Source organism: Setaria italica, chromosome III (assembly GCF_000263155.2).
Source record: "Setaria italica strain Yugu1 chromosome III, Setaria_italica_v2.0, whole genome shotgun sequence".
NCBI classification, from domain to species: domain Eukaryota; kingdom Viridiplantae; phylum Streptophyta; class Magnoliopsida; order Poales; family Poaceae; genus Setaria; species Setaria italica.
The window spans coordinates 18,481,664-18,502,870 of record NC_028452.1 but is presented as its reverse complement, the minus strand read 5'-3'; the positions used below and the strand labels follow the sequence as shown (position 1 = coordinate 18,502,870).

Here is a 21,207-nt window from a genome sequence, read left to right as displayed (position 1 = left end):
GGCTCCTGGATTTGGTACCCACCACAAGACAGGGGTGCTGGTGTATTAGAAAAGATGAGTGCCATGATATAAGATGATGAAGAAATTACCTCGTGAAAAGGAGCTAGTGTTTCACTTTTTGAAGATTTGGATCTATCAACCGTATATTTTCCATGTTTTGAGTACTTCCCTTCCCATTCCAAATTAGACTTTTTCAGGTACATAGCTTTTGCTACGTATCTAGACATAACATATATCCATGCGCATAGCAAAAGTTATGAATCTAGAAAAATCAAAATAAATAGTAATTTGGGACGGAGGGAGTACTATTAACATTTAGTAGGGATTATTAGTGAAACAAAACTTTCCGAACACCACTCTACTGAAAAACGTGCTCAGGCAATTTCGTGAAAAAGAACAACTCTCCGAAGTCCGAACAGAATTTCCAAACGATGAATATTTGGACTACAGTAACACAATGGGGGAAAGGTATTGAGTGCTCATATCGAAACTGACTCCGTATATGGTTACCTGTTGCTATACATGTCCACATGTAGTTGAAATCTGGTCTACCGTTTTCTCCATGCTTGGACGCAGCAGCAACTGTATCTGCATCAGATCCACTGTTTTCTCCATCCAGACCGGCGGCTGCTGCATCAGAAAGATCCTCTTCTTTCTCATCCTGCTCTGATATTCAGGCCAGCGTTTCCTTTTCAGAAGCTGTAACAGTCATCAGCTGTACCGAGCACATGACCAACGATGACGACTTGCAAGTTGCAAACTTGCAATGAGTATTCCAGGCCGTGGAGCACGAGGCGTGTATGGTATCCCGATGGGACAAGCACGCTGAGCTAACGACAAGATCCAGACGACCCCGTACCGTTTGCAGAAATCAATTGAGCGGGCACATGGTGCCCCCCTAACTACCCGCTGGCTAGTTTATTGCACAAGGTCCATCTGCCAGTCCTGCACTCCACCTTCCAGTCTTCCACTCTTCTGCTCCGTCTTCCTCTTTGTTGGCCGGCATATAAATCTTGCTTCAGCAACTGATCTGATCCGAGGCTTCTGAGCTCGGGCTCATGGAGTTCAAGGGGAAGGACGTATGGGGCCTGCTGCTGGTGCTGCTCCTCGGCCAGCTCGTCGCCTTCTCCATGGCTGCCTCAAGCTTCACCTCGTCCCTCATTGCTAATCTTGGTACTCGATCTTTCATCTTTCTCACTGGGCTGATGTATAAACATATAAAATATTAGTGTATTTGATGAAATACTTTAATAACTATTATCTGTATAGTGATAATATGTGTTCATTACCATGAAAATGTCCTTGTAGGAGTTGATGCACCACTCACACAGTCTTTCTTCGCATATCTGTTGTTGACCTTAGTTTATGTACCAATCGTCCTGCGTCGACGGCAGAAACTGCAAGTAAGCATGGCTGCCTAAGAGTCAACCCTGGAAACTGTTGCAATTCATAGCTCTCACTGTTTCGATTACTCTTGTTCTGCAGATAGCTTGGTACTGGTACCTAGCCCTGGCGTTCATTGATGTACAGGGGAACTATCTTGGTGAGTACAGGCACCACTCAGTTACACTGAGTCCAGAGATATTCTTCTTGCTACAGCTGATAACCATCTAAAAACAATATGCTGTAGTTGTGAAGGCATACCAATACTCGTACATCACCAGTGTAACTTTGTTGGATTGTTGGACTGTTGTATGGGTCATCGTACTCACCTGGTACGCTCTGGGCACAAGGTATTCTATCTGGCAGTTTTTAGGGGCAGGGACATGTGTGGCAGGGCTTGCCCTTGTGCTCCTTTCAGATGCACAATCAGCAAAGGAGCAAGGTAAGCTACTTCAAGCATCTTAACAGTCAAATTAAAAATTCAACTACAACATCAACATAATCATTTCATGAGACAGGAAATTAGAATTTCAATTATATAGGAACGTTCATGGTATTAGTAGAACAAATCCAGCATAGCAATTTTAGTGGTGGCTAAGAATAAGATGGCAATAAAACAGGTGTTAGTGTAGACATGAATTTATGAATTAATCTACATGGTAACTTTTTTAGCGAAAAGCAGGATCACTGCTCAATCATGTAAGAAGAGAAGCAAGTGGAGTTTTACATCTCTTATAAATGATGAAATCTACTTTCTAGTTTCCATAGCAGAGCTACATGAATATTTACACCATATGGAAACTTCAATTTTCTGCAGACCCAAGTAAAATACCACTTCTGGGGGATGCCCTTGTTATTGCTGGGACAGTTTGCTTTGCGTTTAGCAATGTTGGGGAGGTTAGTTAGCCTTACATGAATCTGCTGTTATTTTTTTTCTCGAACTACACAGGAGAGAATCTGCTGTTATCAGCAATAGTTTCACATTTCTAATAGGCATTTCATTTTCCTTGTATGTGTAGGAATACTGTGTCAAGAAGAAAGATCGAGTTGAAGTTGTCGCAATGCTTGGACTCTTTGGGTTGCTTATCAGTATTGTTCAGATGTATCCTCCAAAATTCATTATAGGTTATAGACCAATATAGCAAAACTGGCACGGTTCATTGGCAATACCATCTATAAATAGCTCTCTTTTAAATGGTTAGCTATATCCTCGCGAAAAAGGTTAAACTATCACCACAATTTTCCTGGAAGAAAAAAATGCTGACTATATTTTCTATATTCATGTTACAGACCATTAGAACAAACTGGCATGATCCAATGATCCATTGAATGCGATTATAAATTTTCTATTTTTTGCAAAGTTAACTTAGCACCAGTATTTTCCTGGAACAAAAATTGCTAGCCATATGATCTATATCCATGTTAATTTTTAACCTAATAAACTACAGACTTATATTTGAAAGGAAGAGCCTAGAAACAGTTGCATGGTCTCCAACAATGGTAAGAAAACTACATTTTACCATGAAACTATTTTATCTGCCATACACCTTATCGAATTATTAATTGGAAACTTACTCCTGCTTTTGTATTTTTTTATATTTTTCCAGATAAGTCTCTTTGCAGGATTTGCAGTGGCAATTTTCATGTTCTACACAATTACTCCTTTCGTTCTTAAGGTTAAGATCTCCTGCATGTTAGGGATGACATAAACTGCACAAGTATGAAGCAAGAGAAACTTAGGCCCTGTCAAGTGGTCATGAGTTATTTAAATAACTAAGGATAAAGAAAAGCTGTTTTTAACAAAATTGGCTAACTACATAGTACCAGCCAGAAGAAAGGCCCTCTTATTGTTACTTCAAAGTCCAATAGTTTTGCCTTTTCTTTTCTTATGCCCTTTTTGCAGATGAGTGGAGCAACATTGTTCAACCTTTCACTGCTAACATCTGACATGTGGGCAGTCGCCATTCGAGTTCTATTCTACCATCAGCAGGTGAACTTTTTTTTAACCCAGAATACTTCTCCCAGATTATAAGATATTATCAAATATGCTCACATACTTCAGATACAATGCACAGATAAACTGGTTGTACTATCTAGCATTCACAATTGTGGCTGTTGGATTAATCATCTACGCGTTGAAGTAAGTTTGTTTGAACCTTCGTTAGATCATTTTGCAAATATGTTACTCCTGGTTGCAGAAGCCTAGCTAACAAGTTTATTTGCTTGTAATCTATGAAGTGAAAGTTCTTCAGACGATAAAACAGCTGCAAGTACAGAAGCAGCAGCACAATATCAACAGCTTCAAAGTGAGGATAATTCAACAGGATGGGAGTCTAATGAAGGCGGCCAAGAAAGGACACGTAATGAAGTTCACATTTGTTAGTGGTCAATGTACAAAGAGTCCTTCCTGTTAATAGACAGATTTGTCCCAAGTCAAAAATATGGTAACATAGATCTCCGGAGTAAAATGCTGCTCCCTTCATCTGTAGGCCAACATGTTATTATCTCAATTAAAAAAGGGACTACATATTGTTCGGCTAATTTTCCCATACGTATAACTCATATCTTGTATCCAATAGGGTTCTGCTATGTAATGAAGCCTAGAAGAGAAAATCTGGATGAGGGAACACAAAATTTCAGCCAGATTTCAAAGACACATAAACAATAACAAGACGGCTGCAAAAAAGGGGCACTTTCAGTTGGATATGGGCAGAACCAACCAGAGCGTGTAAAAGATATCCAACTAAAACCCCATTAATAGGAACCAAATAACAATAACAATCAACTTGCGAGTCAAAGAAACCAACAAGCTTCCATTAACATCGCAAGAAACTGAAACTTCAAATCTGTTCAAAAATTAAGCCCCAACAAGAACATGACATGTATTCTTGTGAGCTTCAAAAAGAAAAAAAAGCAAGGTGAAACAAAACCCATTTAAGTTAAAAGTAAATACAAAGGACCACAACTAAATCCTCTAAAAACAAAACAGCTGATTTGTCCACTAGGATGCAATTCAGAACCATCAGCCTCGAGACTATTGCACTCATTGAACTGCAATCAACTACCTAAACACTCTCGGAGACAATTAACCACACTAAATTACCGCCTCGACCACAATAGAAAACCTGTTCTATCATTAGAGGACAATATAGCCGGTGCATAATGTAAATTTGCAACTATTCCCCTTTTTTTAGGTATATACAGTAGGGGAGGCCCCTACTGTGGTAAATATATTAAAAAGGGTTAAAAAAAACTGTACAGAAAGTTGTAAAGGATCTACAAGAAGGCAACTATTCCCCATAGTTATGAAGAATTTAAGCTTGTTCACTACATTCATCAGATGCCATTTTCTACCAGATCCATGAACACAACCAAACACATTGTTTGCGGTAATGCAATCTGTAATCTAAAGAACCCGCTCACTCCCCTCGAAACACAACAAAATGGCATGATTTCGCTGGGTTAACCTCTGCTAAATGCCACAACCACATTTCACCTCCCATTTAATGGATCCTTTTTATTCTTTTTTTTTGAAAGGTAAGGGATTGTTTCCGGGGTCGTTTCATTGCTGCATTACCAAACGAATCCCACCAAAACAAAACACAGGAACTATAAATAAACATGGGCTGAAACTGACACAAATGAACAAAACAGAAGAACTTCCGGCCCCCTAATACAAAATGAAGAAGAAAAACAAAAACAACTACATCATTGAACCGATAACATCTTGGCCTTCGGAAATGATCATGGAAACATCCTGACCACTCAGAAATCGACTGAGACAGCAACATTTTTAGTCGAGTAACAAGTAGAAGTACCTAAAAAAAGCACCATCCAAAACCTACCAAAAAAAGCAGGCCATGGAAAGGAATCAAAGATATTTTTTGTCTACACGCCAGTGCAGCAAACAATTCGTATTATATATAAAGAGATACATGGGATTGAAACGTGCTTTTGGACTAAGACCCATCACAGCTGGTTTGTTTGTGTACCAGAACAGCAAAATACGTGCAAATATAAAGAGAGGTACCAGTATAACCTATCACTCACCACAACTCTTCCGAGAACTGCTAGCTCATGGCAATTAGAGAAGTATTAATCATTAAGGAAGAAGTGTAATTGCGTACCCCTTGTCCCCTTTCAACAATGCTCGTGTTCAAACTTCAGAAACAACTAGCCTCTTCTGCCAGCGGATGCAACAGTCACTGAGCCTGACACACCACTGTATCTTCCAGGTAATTGCGGTCTGCGCTCGTTTGAAGTGTCAAGTAGCCGATGCCTATTTGCCAGCTCAGGCTATTGTGCCCAGGCAGACACACGCCCACTCACCACGGAGTCATTCCGTCGAACAGGTCGTGCGCGCCAGCCTGAGTAAATAGGGAACCGCCCCACCGAGGCTCCATTAGCCTGCGGCGTCGCGCTCTAGCAGATGAACAACCCCGTCGGCCGTCGCCATGATGCATCCTCTCATCTCATCCACCGAGGCACCATCAGACCGCTGAGTGTGAGATTGTATGGGACGCAACACGGGCTACACGACCCACATGTAACCGAACTCGGAGGTTTGGCGTGGAAAATCTCCGCCAGAAAGACAGCCAGCCATTTTACCAAAAGGTCCAGAAAAACATTTTTTTGTTATCAGGGTGCCTCAAAAACCTTTTTGTAATCGGACTAAAGCTTCTTCTAGCATTTTCAGCAAGAAATTGAAGGAATTGTGGAAATGGAAAGAGATTCTATGCTTATGACAAAAAAAGAGCAAACGAAGAAAAGGATACACCCGTTTCAAAAAAAAAAGATAAGAAAAGAAAGGGATTACCTACCTGCACTCTTCCCCAGTTTTTTCACTGGAATAAAAAAATATCTCAAATTATTCTTTCGAAACGAATAAGTACAAAAAAATAAATGGAAACAAAACAAACTCGTTCGGTTGGATTGGGACATCAACATAGGTAGACACTCAACTCAACACTACCAGACCGACCGATTGAATTGGGACATTAATGCGACCTCGTCGCTCCATTTTCCATGGCGGCACCCACCAACCTCCATGCTCATAATACGCGGCAACAGAAACCGATAGAAACACTCAAATTATCCTTTCGGGTGATTACATAATGTTGACTTACAAGTAGCATCACGCTTTAAAAATTTGGAGAACATAGAACTCGAAGAGATTGAGGACAGCATAGGATCTAAACATTCGATGTGACGGGTGCTTAAATTTAAGCAAGTGAACCAAACCAGGCCATAGTATGCTGCAATCGAAGGTTTTCTATCATTCATTGTATCAGTATACGTTCTGCTGCCAAGTCTTTGTCCGCACTCTTTTCAGTCCATCATTCATTATATCAGCCCCACCACAAACAAAGCATCAAACTTCTCACCATACAGCGATAGATGCATTTTTCCTGAATTCCTGATGGCTGCTGCATCACGTCCCCTCCTTTTTCTGTCCTGCGACCTGCCTTTCACGTCAGCATTTAGTTCTCCGAAGGTGTAACGATCATGACTCTGCAGCATGCGTAACAGTTGCCGAGCAACACCAGAACAAAGTTCAGGGCCTGCTGCAGTCTTGCGAGCTGCACACGGCACAACCGAACAGATATTGCGATAGTACGAGGCTTGTATAACGATAGATCCAGACCTGACCAGGGTTAGTTTATTGATGCGACACGTGCATCTGCCAGTCCTGCACTCCACCTCCCATTCTTCAGCTCCGTCTTCGTCGTTCTACACAGTGTCTGTACCTCTTGCTTCTGCATCTGAATCCCCAGCGGCCAGCGCTGCTCAGGTTCATGGAGGTCAAGAGGAAGGATGTATGGGGACTGCTGCTCGTGCTACTCCTCGGCCAGCTTGTCGCCTTCACCTTGGCTGCGTCAAGCTTCAGCTCCTCCCTAATTGCTAATCTTGGTACCCGATTTCCTCAATTTTCTCATCGGGCTGACCCCGTATACGCTGAATTACTGGTTCTGTTTGATGGAATCCTTCATAACCAATATTATGTCGATAGAGAGCATCAATTCGTTCCCATAAACATATCTATGCAGGAGTTGATGCACCACTCACGCAATCTTTCTTCACGTACCTTTTGCTGATCTCAGTTTATGTGCCAATTGTCCTGTATCGACGGCGGAAGCTGCAAGTAAGCATAATTGCATAAGAATCAACCTTGGAAGCTGCTTAAATTCATAGCTCTCACCGTTATAAGTGCTCTCGTCCTGCAGGTTGCTTGGTATTGGTATCTGGCCCTGGCCTTCATCGATGTACAGGGGAACTATCTTTGTGAGTACTGAGTACAAGGATCACAGCATTTACAAAGAATCCATGCCACCGATAACTTTCAGTGAGATGCTTTTCTATGCAGAAGATGAGCATCTAAACATATTGTCATCCTGAAAATTATGATGCTGTTGTCAAGGCCTACCAATACTCGTACATCACCAGCGTAACTTTGCTGGACTGTTGGACTATTGTACTCATCATACTCACCTGGTACGCTCTGGGCACAAGATATTCTTTCTGGCAGTTTGTGGGGGCAGGGACATGTGTGGCAGGACTTGTGCTCCTTTCAAATGCAAAAGCTACAGATGAGCAAGGTAATTAGGTAACTACTTATAACATAATGGCAGTACCAAGAACAAATCTCCTACGGTAATGCTAAGCTCCTAACGTCCGACGCCAGCAAAATATCGGACGCGACGTGGCTCTTTACCGTCCACGTGAATCTTATCCCTTCACATATTTATCCCCATGATCTTATTCACCGAACAAGATAGTCCTCCAACAGCTCTCTCTCTCTCCACACACAGCAAGTTCCCGGTGGCCTCGTCCCCCACCCCAACGGCGACGCGCTCCCCCACCACGGCGTCCTCCTCGTCCACCCCGGCGGCGGCGCACTCCTCCACTCCGGGAACCTCGTTCCCCACCCTGGCGGCGCCCCTCCCCCAACTCCGACGTCCTCAACCAACCGGGAGCACCCAACGCCCCGGATCTGTTTTGCAACAGTCTGACCTGCCAACAATCGGGTGTTGCACCAACTTGTTCATGATGTTGCATATAGTTGTTTTCTTTGTTTCGTCTCTTCTTCTTTCGTTGTTGTAATGTTGTAAGAGATATTTTTTTTTGTTGCAATGTGTCTGTTTTGAATGTTGCACGAAGCAATTCGGGATGTTTCATGCACATAAAGGTGTTGCAATCCTCGGTGTTGCAAGCGTTGATTTTTGATGTTTCGATAGTTATTTTTCAATGTTGCGACGGAGCGTCCGATAAAATAAAATTATCGGACGTCCGGGCGCTAGCACTTCTGAATCTCCTATACCGGAATCATTTCAAGAGCATGGAAATTTGAATGTTGGTTACACAGGAAATTTTATGGTAGTTGTACTACTGTTCTTAGTGTCTCCAATTCTCCATTGCCATATGAACAATCCAGGATACCAATTTAGTGGTAGCTATGATGGCAATTGAACCAATATTGAATGCAACTTGACTTTTTGAGCATCATGCATTGAAATCTACGTAGTTTCCACAAAAGTAGATGAATTTTAATATCGCATGAAAAAAAAATCAACTTTATGCAGATCCAAGAAAAAATACCACTTCTGGGGGATGCTCTTGTTATTGCTGGGACAGTTTGTTATGCATTTAGCAATGTTGGAGAGGTTAGTTATGGATTATATGTCTGCTGCTATCAGCAATATTTAACCATATTTCTAAGAAGCACTTTGTATTCCTTGTATGCACAGGAATACTGCATCAAAAAGAAAGACCAGCAAGTTGAAGTTGTAGCGATGCTTGGATTCTTTGGGTTGCTAGTTAGTACAGTTCAGGTGTATCCCCTCCGTTGATTACTTGTTACAGCCAGTGGAGCAAACTGGCATGATCCATTGGCAAAGCCATCTGCAGATTTGCTCTCATTCTTACATAGTTAAATTCTCGGCACAAATGTTTCTGGAATAAAATATGGTAAATTTATTATTCTAGAAAAAAATCATGTCACCTTTAACCTGATAAATCTTAGATATATATTTGAAAAGAAGAGCCTAGAAGTCATTACCTGATCTCTAACAATGGTAAGAAAAATACATTTTACCATGAAACTCTTGTATCTGTCAGTCTGCCACACACCTGACTGAATTGATTAACTAGAAGCTCACTCCAGCTTTGGTCTTCTTTGTTCTCCATTTCCAGATAGGTCTGTTTGCAGTATACGCATTGGCATTTTCAGTGTTCTACACAGTTACTCCCTATGTTCTTAAGGTGTTTTCCATATGTTGGAAATGTCGAATGTTTTTTCATTTCAGATATTTGAATAAACAATAATAAAGCAAAGCTGTTTCAATATTATCAATTTTTAGTATCAGCCAGAAGATGGCCCTCTAATTGTTATGTCACAGTTCAACAATACTTTAGCCTTGATTCTGACGGCCATTTTGCAGAATAGTGGATCAACATTATTCAACCTTTCACTCCTGACATCTGACATGTGGGCAATTGCCATTCGAGTTGTATTCTATCGTCAACAGGTGAAAAATTCTTACCCAGAATACTTGTGCGAAATTATTAAGATATTGCCAATAATTTCACATATTTTAGGCATGATCCACAGATAAACTGGCTGTACTATCTAGCATTTGGAGTTGTGGCCATTGGCTTGATCATCTACTCATTGAAGTAAGTCTGTACAAATCTTCGTAGATCATTTTGCAGATATACAGAACCTATCAAAATTAACCTGCTGTTAACTATAAAGTGAAAGTTCTTTGGACGATGAAAGAGCTGCAAGCACAGAAGCAGCAGCCCAATATCAGCAACTTCAGCGCGAGGATAATTCAGAAGGAAGTGGTTCAAATTCCGGCATCCAAGAAAGGGCACTTAAGGAAGAAGTTCACATCTGCTAGGGGGCCCAATGTACAACTACAAACTACAAAGTCGCCTCCCCAAATCACATATGACAACAGGGGATCCGCTATGCATAATGTCCCTTGATTCATGTAAAGGAAAACTGTCATAATCTTAATCAGGAAAGACAATTTGGATGTGCGGAGTACTTTTTTGCACACCAGTTCAGCAAATATTTTCACATTAAATTGAAAAATAGATAGTACCAGAAGTAGCTTCCTGACTATGGCCTTCAAAACCCATCACAACTAGTTTTTCTAAGTACTATTGAAACAGTGACATATGTTGGAAGATATAAAGAGAGGTTACAGTGTTCACTTACTAGTTACTAAAACTCCTCTAGGAATGCTTGTGATATATATTATGTGCTCAGAGTTTCAGACTTGAGAGACAGCTCAAACCACTTTTGCCTTTAGATGAAGCAGCAATTGAAACTAACAACGCCAATGTCTTCCAAGAATGCTGCCAGTGCACAGCTGGATACATTAAGGTCTGCAGTGGCAGCCGCTAATTCCCAGCTCAGCTCAGGCGACCGTGCACAGACAAAGGCATACACCTGTGTGTCTAGGGTAGCGATCTTCTTTTCTCTGCCCTTTGTACTTTTATTCTTCTTAATGAAATGATATGCAGCTCTCCTGCATGTTCGAGAAAAAAAGATACTGTATTGGAATAGATATGGAGGGTATGCAAACTAGAAGGTTCTGGTTTTCACTTGGTTCTAATTTTAGAATTGTTGTATTACTAAAATGTGAGCATGATGAAGGTTTCATTTTTTTCCTTTTTTATATCTGAACATTTTTAAAATATAACGGTTTGAAACTAGAAAGTGGAAATAGTGACACAGAAACAGTTAAAAACAGAGTAAATAAACACTGACTAGATTTTGCCATTTGCACCTACTTTCCCTGATTGACCATCTAAGCTATCAAATTAAACCTGCATAAGAAGCAACCATCTTCAATTGTCTATAAGGTCACTGAAATATATCTATAAAGTGTTCAGTTAATGAATTTAAATCCACCTGCATATAGGCACTGTTATGGAAATGGTCAAGATAAACCAATGCATTAAATTATTCTAAATATGCCCTTCCTGTAAAACAGCACATCTTTGCGCGAAATTAAGTGCAGAACACTAAAGACAGCATTTCTGTTCAAGATGCTGGTATGCACCTGTGAAAGTCTGAAGATGAAGCTAAGATGGGAATGGGAAACAATACTACATATCAGTCTCTAGTTCTCTATATAATGCCGAAAGACTGTTGTTAGTTCAGCTCAGTACAAAAACAGAGTCAATCTAATTTTATGGTATATATCTTTAACCTATGGAAGCTATAAAGTTTGATTTGTACAAGAGGATAAAGGGTACTATGTTGAGAATCGCATATTATGAGGCACTGGTTTAATTTGACTACCCATAAAAGAATGGCAGCATATCAATGCTATAATTGATGATCAATGAAAATAATCTCCAAGGAAAGAAAAGCTCAATACTAAAAAGTGTATAGCAATGTCTTACAAGCTGGAGAAATGTCCTGGAAGTACCATATACGTAAGTATGTTGTATCAACACGATGTACCAGCACAAATATTCAAGGTGAATATACTCAATTATTTCCGAGAGGGCCTTAAATACATATGTTTGGGTAATGGGTACAATGCTAAACCTGAAGTGCACTCAGCACCTGCAATTGGAAGAACAAACAAAACCTATTACCAGACAACTGAAATGGTGAAAGTAGATAGTATAGGCAGACCACATGGATCCAAATGTGTTAGACATATATGTCTAGTACAGCCGTATATAGCTAGGCTAATTATAGTATTCCTTGTATAGGATGTTTCTTGTACTCCAAGCCACATTGGCTATATATATAAGAGGTCACCCCCCCCATTGGGTGTGTGGTGTTTCCCCCAATTCTATCTCTCTACATGGTATCACGAGTCCGGGGTATCTCTGATTCTGTTCTTTCCCTTCCGCTGCCTCTCCACCCACCACCCGCCGCCGCCCGACCTAGGGCACGCCGCCGCCTGACCTAGGGCACGGCACCACCATCCTGCGCCGCCTCTCCTCTCCTCCGGTTGCGCCGGCCCCTTGCATGTCCACAGTCACCCACGTGGACTCCTCCGCCGGTGACAGCGACTCCGATTCATCCGGGCGGATTTTCTTCCCTCCTCGGCGACGCCGTCTCGACTGCGCAGATCGTTCTCCCCATGGCGCTTCCTTACGCTACGATCTCTGTGCAGTCCTACGTCCCTATGAAGCTCGACCTCCGCGCGGACAACTTCTCCAAGTGGAAGGCCTGCTTCGACGCCCTGTGTGGCACCTTCGGCCTGCTGTCCCACATCGACGGAACGGCGCCTCCCGACCCCCTCACGCCGGCTTGGCTGCAGGAGGACTGCTGTGTCCGTTCCTGGATCTACAGCACCATCTCCGACGCCGTCCACGACTTCATCATGACTCCCGACCCGACGGCACGCAAGCATTGGGCTGCCATCACCGCCCGATTCGAGGCGAACAAGGCGCCGCGCGCCATCTTCCTGAGTCAGGCCTTCATGACCCTGTCTCAGGGCGATCTGTCCGTCGAGGCCTACGGCCAAGAGATGAAGAAGGCGGCCGATCGCCTCCGTGATGTCGGCAGGCCTGTTGACGACCCCACCATGGTGCTCAACCTCCTTCGCGGCGCCAATCCCCGCTTCAGCACCACCTGCGACATCATCGCCGGCGACGCCACCATGGACTTCGCCGGCGCCCTTGATATGCTCGCGCTCAAGGAACTGCGGCTGGCTGAGGAGGCCAAGTTGGCCAATTCCACTGCCCTCCACGCCTCCTCCACATCCTCCTCGCCGTCCTCCGGCTGTGCATCCTCCTGCCCCTCCTGCATGACGTCCCCTCAGCAATTCTTTGTCCAGCAGCAGCAGGGGAAGCAGCAGGGCGGCGGTGGCCAGCAGAAGCGCAAGAAGTCCCACTTCCGCAAGGGCGGCGGTGGCCATCAGCAGCAGCCGCCGCCCCGTGCGCCCAACCCTACTGGCCCCTGGATATGCTTCAATCCGTGGGGCCAGCAGCCTGGACCGGCCGGCGGCAGCCATAGCTCTGGTGGAGGCGGACCGGCATGGCGTGGTGGCGCGGGTGGCCCGCAGCGTGGCGCTCCAGGTCTTCTTGGGTCCGCCCCACAGGCCCACACAGCGGTGAGTGACCAGCAGCCTGGCGGCCCCCAGTACTTCGACACGGCGGGTCTCATGGCGGCGCTGCAGCAAATGTCGCTGCAAGGCGACACCTGGGTGATGGATACTGGTGCCTCTACACATATGCACTCTTCTAAAGGTATACTTACCTCTCGTCTTCCCGTTGCTAATTCTTCGATCATAGTAGGCAATGGTGCACGTCTCCCTGTCACGACACGCGGCTCCTCGATTCTTGATACTAATTCCGCTAAATTCATCCTGAACAACATCCTTGTCGCCCCCTCCATTGTTCGTAATTTACTATCTGTTCGTCAGTTTACCCGCGATAATGGTGGTTCAATCGAATTTGACGCTTTTGGTTTCTCTGTCAAGGAACCCGGGACGGGGCGCGTGATTCTTCGCTGCAATAGCTCGGGCGATCTCTACACTCTCTCGCCTGCCGCCCAGTCCATTGCCAGCGCCCTCCTTGCAGCCTCGTCCTCCGTGTGGCATCGTCGCCTTGGTCATCCCGGTCCAGCAGCCTTAGCTAATCTCAAGAAGAACAAGTTGATTTCCTGTAATAAAGTAGACCGCACTCTTTGTCATGCCTGTCAGCTCGGCAAACATGCTCGTCTACCTTTTACCTCATCTACTTCTCGTACTGTTTCTCCTTTTGAGATAGTTCATTGTGATGTCTGGACATCCCCGGTTACTAGTATTTCTGGCTATTCCTATTACTTGGTCTTACTGGATGACTTCACTCATTTTAGCTGGACGTTTCCTCTCAAGCACAAATCTGAAGTTCGTCAGCACATTGCTGATTTTATTCCCTACGTTCGCACACAGTTCAGTTCTCCTATTAAATGTTTCCAGGCTGATAATGGGACTGAATTTGTTAACCATGCCATGGATCATCTCCTTACTGCCCACGGCATCGTCTTTCATCTTTCCTGTCCTTACACTTCACCACAAAATGGTAAGGCTGAACGTGTTCTTCGTACCCTCAACAACTCAGTGCGTACCTTGCTTCTTCATGCGTCCATGCCGCCCAAGTACTGGGCTGAGGCCCTCGACACTGCCACATACTTGCTTAACCGACGCCCCTCCTCCTCCATCCGCAATGAGGTACCGTACACCCGTTTGTACAACAACCCTCCATCCTATGAGCACTTACGCGTCTTTGGCTGTCTCTGTTATCCTAACCTACAGGCCACGTCTCCGCATAAGCTTGCGCCACGTTCTACCGCCTGTGCCTTCTTAGGATATCCTTCTGCTCACAAGGGGTATCGTTGCCTGGACCTCTCCACGCGCCGGATTGTTATATCCCGTCATGTTATCTTTGATGAGCTCAGTTTTCCTTTCGCCCGTAACTCCCCTACTCCCGCCAGTTCCTTTGATTTTCTTCTTGGTCGCGACTTGGATATTGCACCTTGTTTTACTGATCATGCAGCTGGTGGCTTCTCTCCCGCGGATGCTCTACGTGAGCCCCCGCAACCTTCCCTTGGTGGGCGTGGTCCAGTGCCCCCACCAAGCCTCGACGGCTCCTCGCTTGGTAGACTTGGCCCTGTGCCCCTACCCGGCACCTTCTCCTCTGGTGGGTGTGGTTCCGTACCCCCATCCAGTGCTTCGGACGCTACTGCTCCGGGCGGGTGTGATCTTGTGCCCCCGTCAGGATCGATCGACGACGCCGGGCCTGCTGCTCCGATCAGCTCTGGGTCGGAGGCTCCGCCACCGACGCCGGCGCCTGATCCAGTGGTCGCCTCCCGGTCCGTCCAGCCTCTTCGGGTTTACAGCAGGCGCCAGCCGACTCGCGTGCCCCAGTCCCCTGCTGCGCCATCACCTTCAATAGCACCTGCTACGGCCCCTGCTCCAGCACCGTCCCGTCCGGCGACGCGCACGCAGACCGGGACGATCCAGCGTGTGTTCTACAGGAACTTGTCTACTACAACTCCTTCGCCAATTCCGGCGAATTACCGCAGTGGGCTGGCAGACCCCAACTGGCGGGCGGCCATGGCTGACGAGTACAAGGCGCTGATCGACAACGGCACCTGGCGCCTTGTCCCGCGGCCACCTAACGCCAACGTCGTTTCCGGCAAGTGGATCTTCAAGCATAAGTACCACTCCGATGGTACTCTTGCTCGCCATAAGGCGCGCTGGGTGGTCCGCGGCTTCTCTCAGCAGTACGGCATCGACTACGACGAGACTTTCAGCCCGGTGGTCAAACCACCGACTATTCGGGCTGTTCTGAGCATCGCCGCTTCCCGCTCCTGGCCGATTCGACAGCTGGACGTGAAGAACGCTTTTCTTCACGGTCATCTTGAGGAGACAGTCTACTGCCAGCAGCCGCCTGGCTTCGTTGATCCAGCGGCTCCTGACCATGTTTGCCTCCTTCAGCGCTCTCTCTACGGCCTGAAGCAGGCACCGCGTGCTTGGTACCAGCAGTTCGCCACGTATATTCGCCGCCTCGGTTTCACTGCGTCCGTCTCAGATGTCTCCCTGTGGGGACCTGGCCTATTTGCTCCTATACGTCGACGACATCATCCTCACCGCCTCGTCGCCAGTTCTTCTTCAGCGCATCATCGACCGGCTCCACTCCGAGTTCGCTATGACGGATCTTGGGGATCTCCATCACTTCCTCAACATCTCCGTTGAGCGCTCCTCCGCTGGGATCTTCTTATCCCAGCGTCAGTACGCCATCGAGCTCCTTCAGCGTGCAGGCATGGCTGAGTGTCACTCCACGTCGACTCCTGTTGACATTCACGCCAAAATCTCCGAAACCGATGGTGCTCCGGTCGCCGACCCCTCCATGTACAGGAGCATCGCTGGTGCTCTCCAGTACATCACGCTGACCCGCCCTGATCTGGCATACGCGGTTCAGCAGGTGTGCCTCTTCATGCATGACCCGCGCGAGCCCCATCTGGCCTTGCTCAAGCGGATCTTGCGCTATTTGAAGGGCACCCTTTCCTCCGGTCTTCACCTGGGCGTCGGCCCTGTTCAGTCTCTCACCGCATACTCGGATGCGGATTGGGCGGGCTGCCCTGACTCTCGGCGCTCCACTTCGGGCTACTGCGTCTACCTCGGTGACAATCTCATCTCTTGGTCCTCCAAGCGACAGACCACGGTCTCTCGGTCCAGCGCGGAGGCTGAATACCGGGCCGTGGCCCACGCCGTTGCTGAATGTTGCTGGTTGCGGCAGCTCCTTGAGGAACTTCATGTCTCGATTTCTTCTGCGACGGTCGTCTACTGTGACAACGTCAGTGCTGTCTACATGGCCGCCAATCCCGTTCATCATCGCCGCACCAAGCATATCGAGATCGACATTCACTTCGTCCGCGAGAAGGTTGCCTTGGGACAAGTGCGCGTGCTTCATGTCCCGTCTTCCCACCAATTCGCGGATATCATGACCAAAGGCTTGCCTGTACAGCTCTTCAACGAGTTTAAGTCCAGTCTTTGCGTCCGAGACTCTCCCACTGCGACTGCGGGCGGGTGTTAGACATATATGTCTAGTACAGCCGTATATAGCTAGGCTAATTATAGTATTCCTTGTATAGGATGTTTCTTGTACTCCAAGCCACATTGGCTATATATATAAGAGGTCACCCCCCCCCCCATTGGGTGTGTGGTGTTTCCCCCAATTCTATCTCTCTACAAAATGCTTGCAAATGAACAGGTGTTTTTTCAAGAGATTACCAATCTCTTGTTTGCCAAACATGTTTCCTGAGACCGTGCAGCAATTTTCATGGAAAAGCACTGTCCCTATTGAGTAGGCTCCATCAGTCTCTGCTATATTGCCATCAAGGCACCACTCAAGTGGCTCCAAATTCAAGTCTCAAAATATTGTTGTTCCCTGTTCAAGTACAGCAGATTGCAGAGTCACTCGAGTACCCATTCAGATCTAACAACAAAAAAAGTTGCAAGAAAGCTTATATCTCCATCTCTGGTGGTGTTTCAGTGAGATCAAGTAGAATGCTTGTTGCAACTTGCAGTCCCTGAGGAACGAGATTGCAACTCTAATCACCTGTTGAACCATGTCTACATGCAGTAGCAATTCCAACAAACCCGTATTCTTGCCCTGTGCCTCTACAAGCCTCAAGATGTCATTTCTAGGCTTGTAGCAATCTGACAACCCATTTCTCAAGAGTCAACTTACCAGTGATGTCCAAAAGGGCAATTCGCTGGAGTATTGCATCCACAGCCATTTTGTTCTGACTCTGTTCACCAGAAATCACCACAGGAGCAGATCCCTGAACTGAAGTGGTGGAATCTGCTGCAATCTCGCATTATAATCTTCCTATCCTCAATTGCAGAGACCATTTTCATTACTGTGTGGCAGTCCCCACACACCCGCAGGTTTTTGACAATTTGAAGGGGTGTCCCTGGTGGGGTAGCAATCAAGCCAAAGGCGAGGGCTAGCCGCTCACTGTGCATAGCCAGCATGGCTTCTTTCTGCTCTTCTGCCGTTTCATGAAGCACAAAACTTGTGTCAGGACAATAACCTTCCTTCTTCAACCTAGCTGTCATTGCCTTGAGCTTTGCATATATCTGTTCTGATAAAGGATGTGACTTGTCTGAAGCTATAAAGGAATGAACTTTGTTCTTGATCTGAATCCAGCTGCATCCAGCTTCTTTCTTCACTTTTCTAGTGTCCATGAGCTTCCTCACTTCATCCTTCTCTTTCCACTTCCCGGCAGCCGAATAAATGTTGGAGAGAAGTACGTATGTAGCTGAGTCAAGAGGCTCGAGTGATAGCAGCTTCTCTGCAGCCAACTTTCCAAGCTCAACATTCTTGTGAACTCTACAAGCACCTAGCAATGTCCGCCATACCATTGGACCTGCTGGGAATGGCATGTCTCTTATAAGGCTCATTGTTTCATCCAGCTTGCCTGCACGGCTATAGAGATCCACCATGCATGCATAATGCTCCATGGTTGGAGTAATCCCATAGTCTCTGACCATCGAATTAAAGTATTGCCAGCCTTCTTCAACAAGACCAGCATGAGTGCATCCAATGATCACTGCAAGGAATGTGACACCATCCATCTCAATGCCCTCAGCTTCCATCTGCCGAAATATATCAAGGGCCTTTTGGCTATAACCATGCTGTGCATACCCTGACATCATTGAGTTCCATGACACCAAATCTCTATTCGTTTGCCTCTCAAAGACACTCTGAGCACTCTCAATGCTCCCTTTCCTCGCATACATGCTGATAAGTGCACTGCTGACACAGATTGCATCCTGGCATCTGTGTTTGATTGAAATAGCATGGAACTGCCTACCCAGGTCAACACCAGCTGTAGGACTAGCACAAGCGTCAATGACGCTAGAGATTGTGAACTCATTTGGCTTCACGCCATGCATGGACATCTTGATGAATACATTTGTGGCACCATCGCAATCACCAGCTTGGGCATAGCAAGTCAACATTGCAGACCACGCAACAACATCCTTCTGGTCGATCATTTCGAATATAGAAAGGGCTTCTTGAGTGCTGCAAAGCTTCGAGTAAGAGTGCAGAAGTGCAGTTCCAACAGTTGGCAAACACTGATAATTTGTCTTGATCACCTGGGCATGGATTTGGGGAGGCAAGCTGGCCACTGATGCTATCAGCATTGTCGAGTAGGTGAACTCATTTGGAGCAACGCCATCTTCTCTCATTTTGCTAAAAAGAGCAGCTGCAAGAGGTATATCATCGTTCTTAATGCAACCATTAATCATAGCAGTCCATGACACAACATTCTGAGATCCTGGCATCAACAAGAATATGTTTAAAGAATTATCCAATTCACCGCATTTGCTGTAGACATCCATGAGGGCTGTCATTACATTGCCATCTGAATGAAATCCACGTTTCAGAATACTGCCGTGGAGTTGCCGTGCCAAGCCAAGCTGTTTGAGATGTGCACATAATTTCATCAATGTTGAGTACGTCGACTGTCTAAGCTTGGCGATACTGGGTCGTGAATCAAGGAACAGCTGGAGGGCTTCCAGTTCGCGTCTGTTCAACAAAAGGCCCGCCATCAATGTGTTCCACGACACCACGTCCCTGGTCTCCATCCCACAAAACACAGCCTTGGCTTCTTCAACCAGTCCACACTTTGCATACATGTTCATCAGAGAATTGCAGACAAACACAGTCGAGCGGCATCCAAACTTCACTGATTGAGCATGCACACGCCGCCCAAGATCAACTGTTCCCTGGCTGGCCACCGCAGAGAGAACGCCCGCGAATGTGAACGGGTTGGGCCAGACCCCCTCGGCGCGCATCTTGAAGAAGAGCGCCATGACATCCGAATGCGCTCCGGCTTGGATGTACCCAGTGAGCAACGACGTCCACGTGACGACGTTCCTCTCAGGCATCCCCTCGAACGCCTTCCTCCCGTCCTTGACGCCGCGGCACTTCATGTACATGTCGACGAGCGACGTGCCTACGCTGACGTCGCCCCGATCATGCCCGCACCTGACGCACAGGCCGTGCAGCTGTTCCCCGAGAGCTCTATCTGGCACCGAACCGCAGGCCTTGAGGACGCACGACAGCGCGGCGGCTCCGACGCGCCCACCGCGGCGGCGGTGCACATCGACGAAGTGGTCCAGCGCCTGGTGGACCAGCCCCCGCCGGGCGTAGTCGAAGAGGGCAAGGTCGGAGCCGGCCGCAGCGTCCCGGCTGGAAATTTCGTCGAACGCCTTGCGGGCGCCGGGAGCGTCGCGGAGATTGACGCCGTCATCCGGCGGGGCAGAGCAGGCGAACGTGGATAGCGACTTCGTGGACTGTGTCGGTGCGAAGGTCGCTGCGTTCGTGCGGCGGAGAAATGGGAGCGGAGCTCGTGGCTTCATGCTTCTCTGCTCTGCTTCACTAATGACGGATCATGGATGTGTGGGCAGATGGCTCGGAGATGAAGAGTTTGGTTGGTTTCGGTTCAGGCGTTCAGCTGGTATACTGTGTGCGGCGGCACGACGTGACTGGACACAATGGAGGCTCCGTGCACCCAGATGACGAGGTCACGGCAGGAGGCAGATGCGGCGGCGGCCGGCCGGCGGCGAATGTCAGGGTGGAGCCCATGGAGCCTCGGGAAGTGTTTTCTTAAGTGGTCTCGCATAATGGACTGGGCGGGGCCTGTTTGGTTTGAGTTGCTATAAGCAACTGTTGCTTAAAGTTGCTTAGTTGATTATTTTTAATCTAGCTGTTTGGAAACCCTTGCTTATGAGATGGACAATGTCATATTTGCCCCTTGTGTTGCTACCCTCTCCACCCTTCTTCTTCCAGCACACGTCCGATCCCGAGAGCCGGCGGCGGTCGGGAGCGGCGACGGGTCTGCGCGGGGGTGGGCGGCGGCTGGGAGCGGCGGCGGGTGGCGCGGAGGAAGGGGACTGGTGAGTGGTAACGGGGGAGGGGGGAGAGAAAGGTAGGGTGCATTGAATGAGGGCCAGAGGTGTAAAATGCACCTTTTAATCCCCGTAAGTAACCATAAGCAACCTAAAAGTTGCTTATGTGCTAAAAATAAGCAACACCATAAGTAAGAGTTGATTAATTTCATAAGCAAATTATTTACTTATTTTAAACTGCTTATTCATAATCATATGAAACCAAACAGGCTCTTATTTACTTAAAAAAAATCCATCTTACGCACGATGTCCTAGAAGTCCTGGCCTCCTGGGCCGCGCCAGTCCAGTCATTTTAGAGGGTGTTGTATTTCTTCTGGTAGGTTTCTTATGATGGAATTTCACTCGAGTTTGATTTTCTGACTAAGGGTGCTTCTTT

At 46.6% G+C, this 21,207-nt stretch overlaps 4 protein-coding genes across 7 annotated transcripts; 3 read left to right on the top strand and 1 right to left on the bottom strand.

The window, feature by feature from the left end:
* The first annotated feature begins 845 nt into the window (after positions 1-845).
* Positions 846-3,941, top strand: LOC101781313 (solute carrier family 35 member F2). The gene is made up of 11 exons (XM_004961867.4): positions 846-1,173; positions 1,309-1,403; positions 1,486-1,543; positions 1,631-1,825; positions 2,201-2,280; positions 2,403-2,485; positions 2,832-2,883; positions 2,991-3,059; positions 3,287-3,373; positions 3,459-3,523; positions 3,622-3,941. The coding sequence occupies exons 1-11, from the start codon at positions 1,059-1,061 to the stop codon at positions 3,764-3,766; spliced, it is 1,044 nt and encodes a 347-aa protein (XP_004961924.1). The 5' UTR covers positions 846-1,058; the 3' UTR covers positions 3,767-3,941.
* Positions 3,942-6,914: 2,973 nt separating this feature from the next.
* Positions 6,915-10,302, top strand: LOC101780907 (solute carrier family 35 member F1). 4 transcript variants are annotated; one of them, XR_002677059.1, is made up of 5 exons: positions 6,916-7,525; positions 7,608-9,044; positions 9,129-9,908; positions 9,992-10,056; positions 10,136-10,302. XR_002677059.1 is itself a non-coding variant. In XM_012844396.3 (3 exons), the coding sequence occupies exons 1-3, from the start codon at positions 7,179-7,181 to the stop codon at positions 7,674-7,676; spliced, it is 279 nt and encodes a 92-aa protein (XP_012699850.1). In that variant the 5' UTR covers positions 6,935-7,178; the 3' UTR covers positions 7,677-8,613. The 4 variants fall into 4 exon arrangements, 1 of the variants encoding a protein (XP_012699850.1); XR_002677060.1 differs by having other exon boundaries at positions 6,915-7,525; positions 7,608-9,908; positions 9,979-10,056; XR_002677058.1 differs by having other exon boundaries at positions 7,608-9,908.
* A 5,865-nt stretch (positions 10,303-16,167) lies between these two features.
* On the top strand, positions 16,168-16,941 carry LOC111256744 (uncharacterized mitochondrial protein AtMg00810-like). Its single transcript, XM_022825241.1, has one exon. The coding sequence runs from the start codon at positions 16,168-16,170 to the stop codon at positions 16,939-16,941; it is 774 nt and encodes a 257-aa protein (XP_022680976.1).
* A 332-nt stretch (positions 16,942-17,273) lies between these two features.
* Positions 17,274-20,527, bottom strand: LOC101780503 (pentatricopeptide repeat-containing protein At2g27610). The gene has a single exon (XM_022825411.1). The coding sequence runs from the start codon at positions 20,280-20,282 to the stop codon at positions 17,664-17,666; it is 2,619 nt and encodes an 872-aa protein (XP_022681146.1). The 5' UTR covers positions 20,283-20,527; the 3' UTR covers positions 17,274-17,663.
* Between the last annotated feature and the right edge of the window lie 680 nt (positions 20,528-21,207).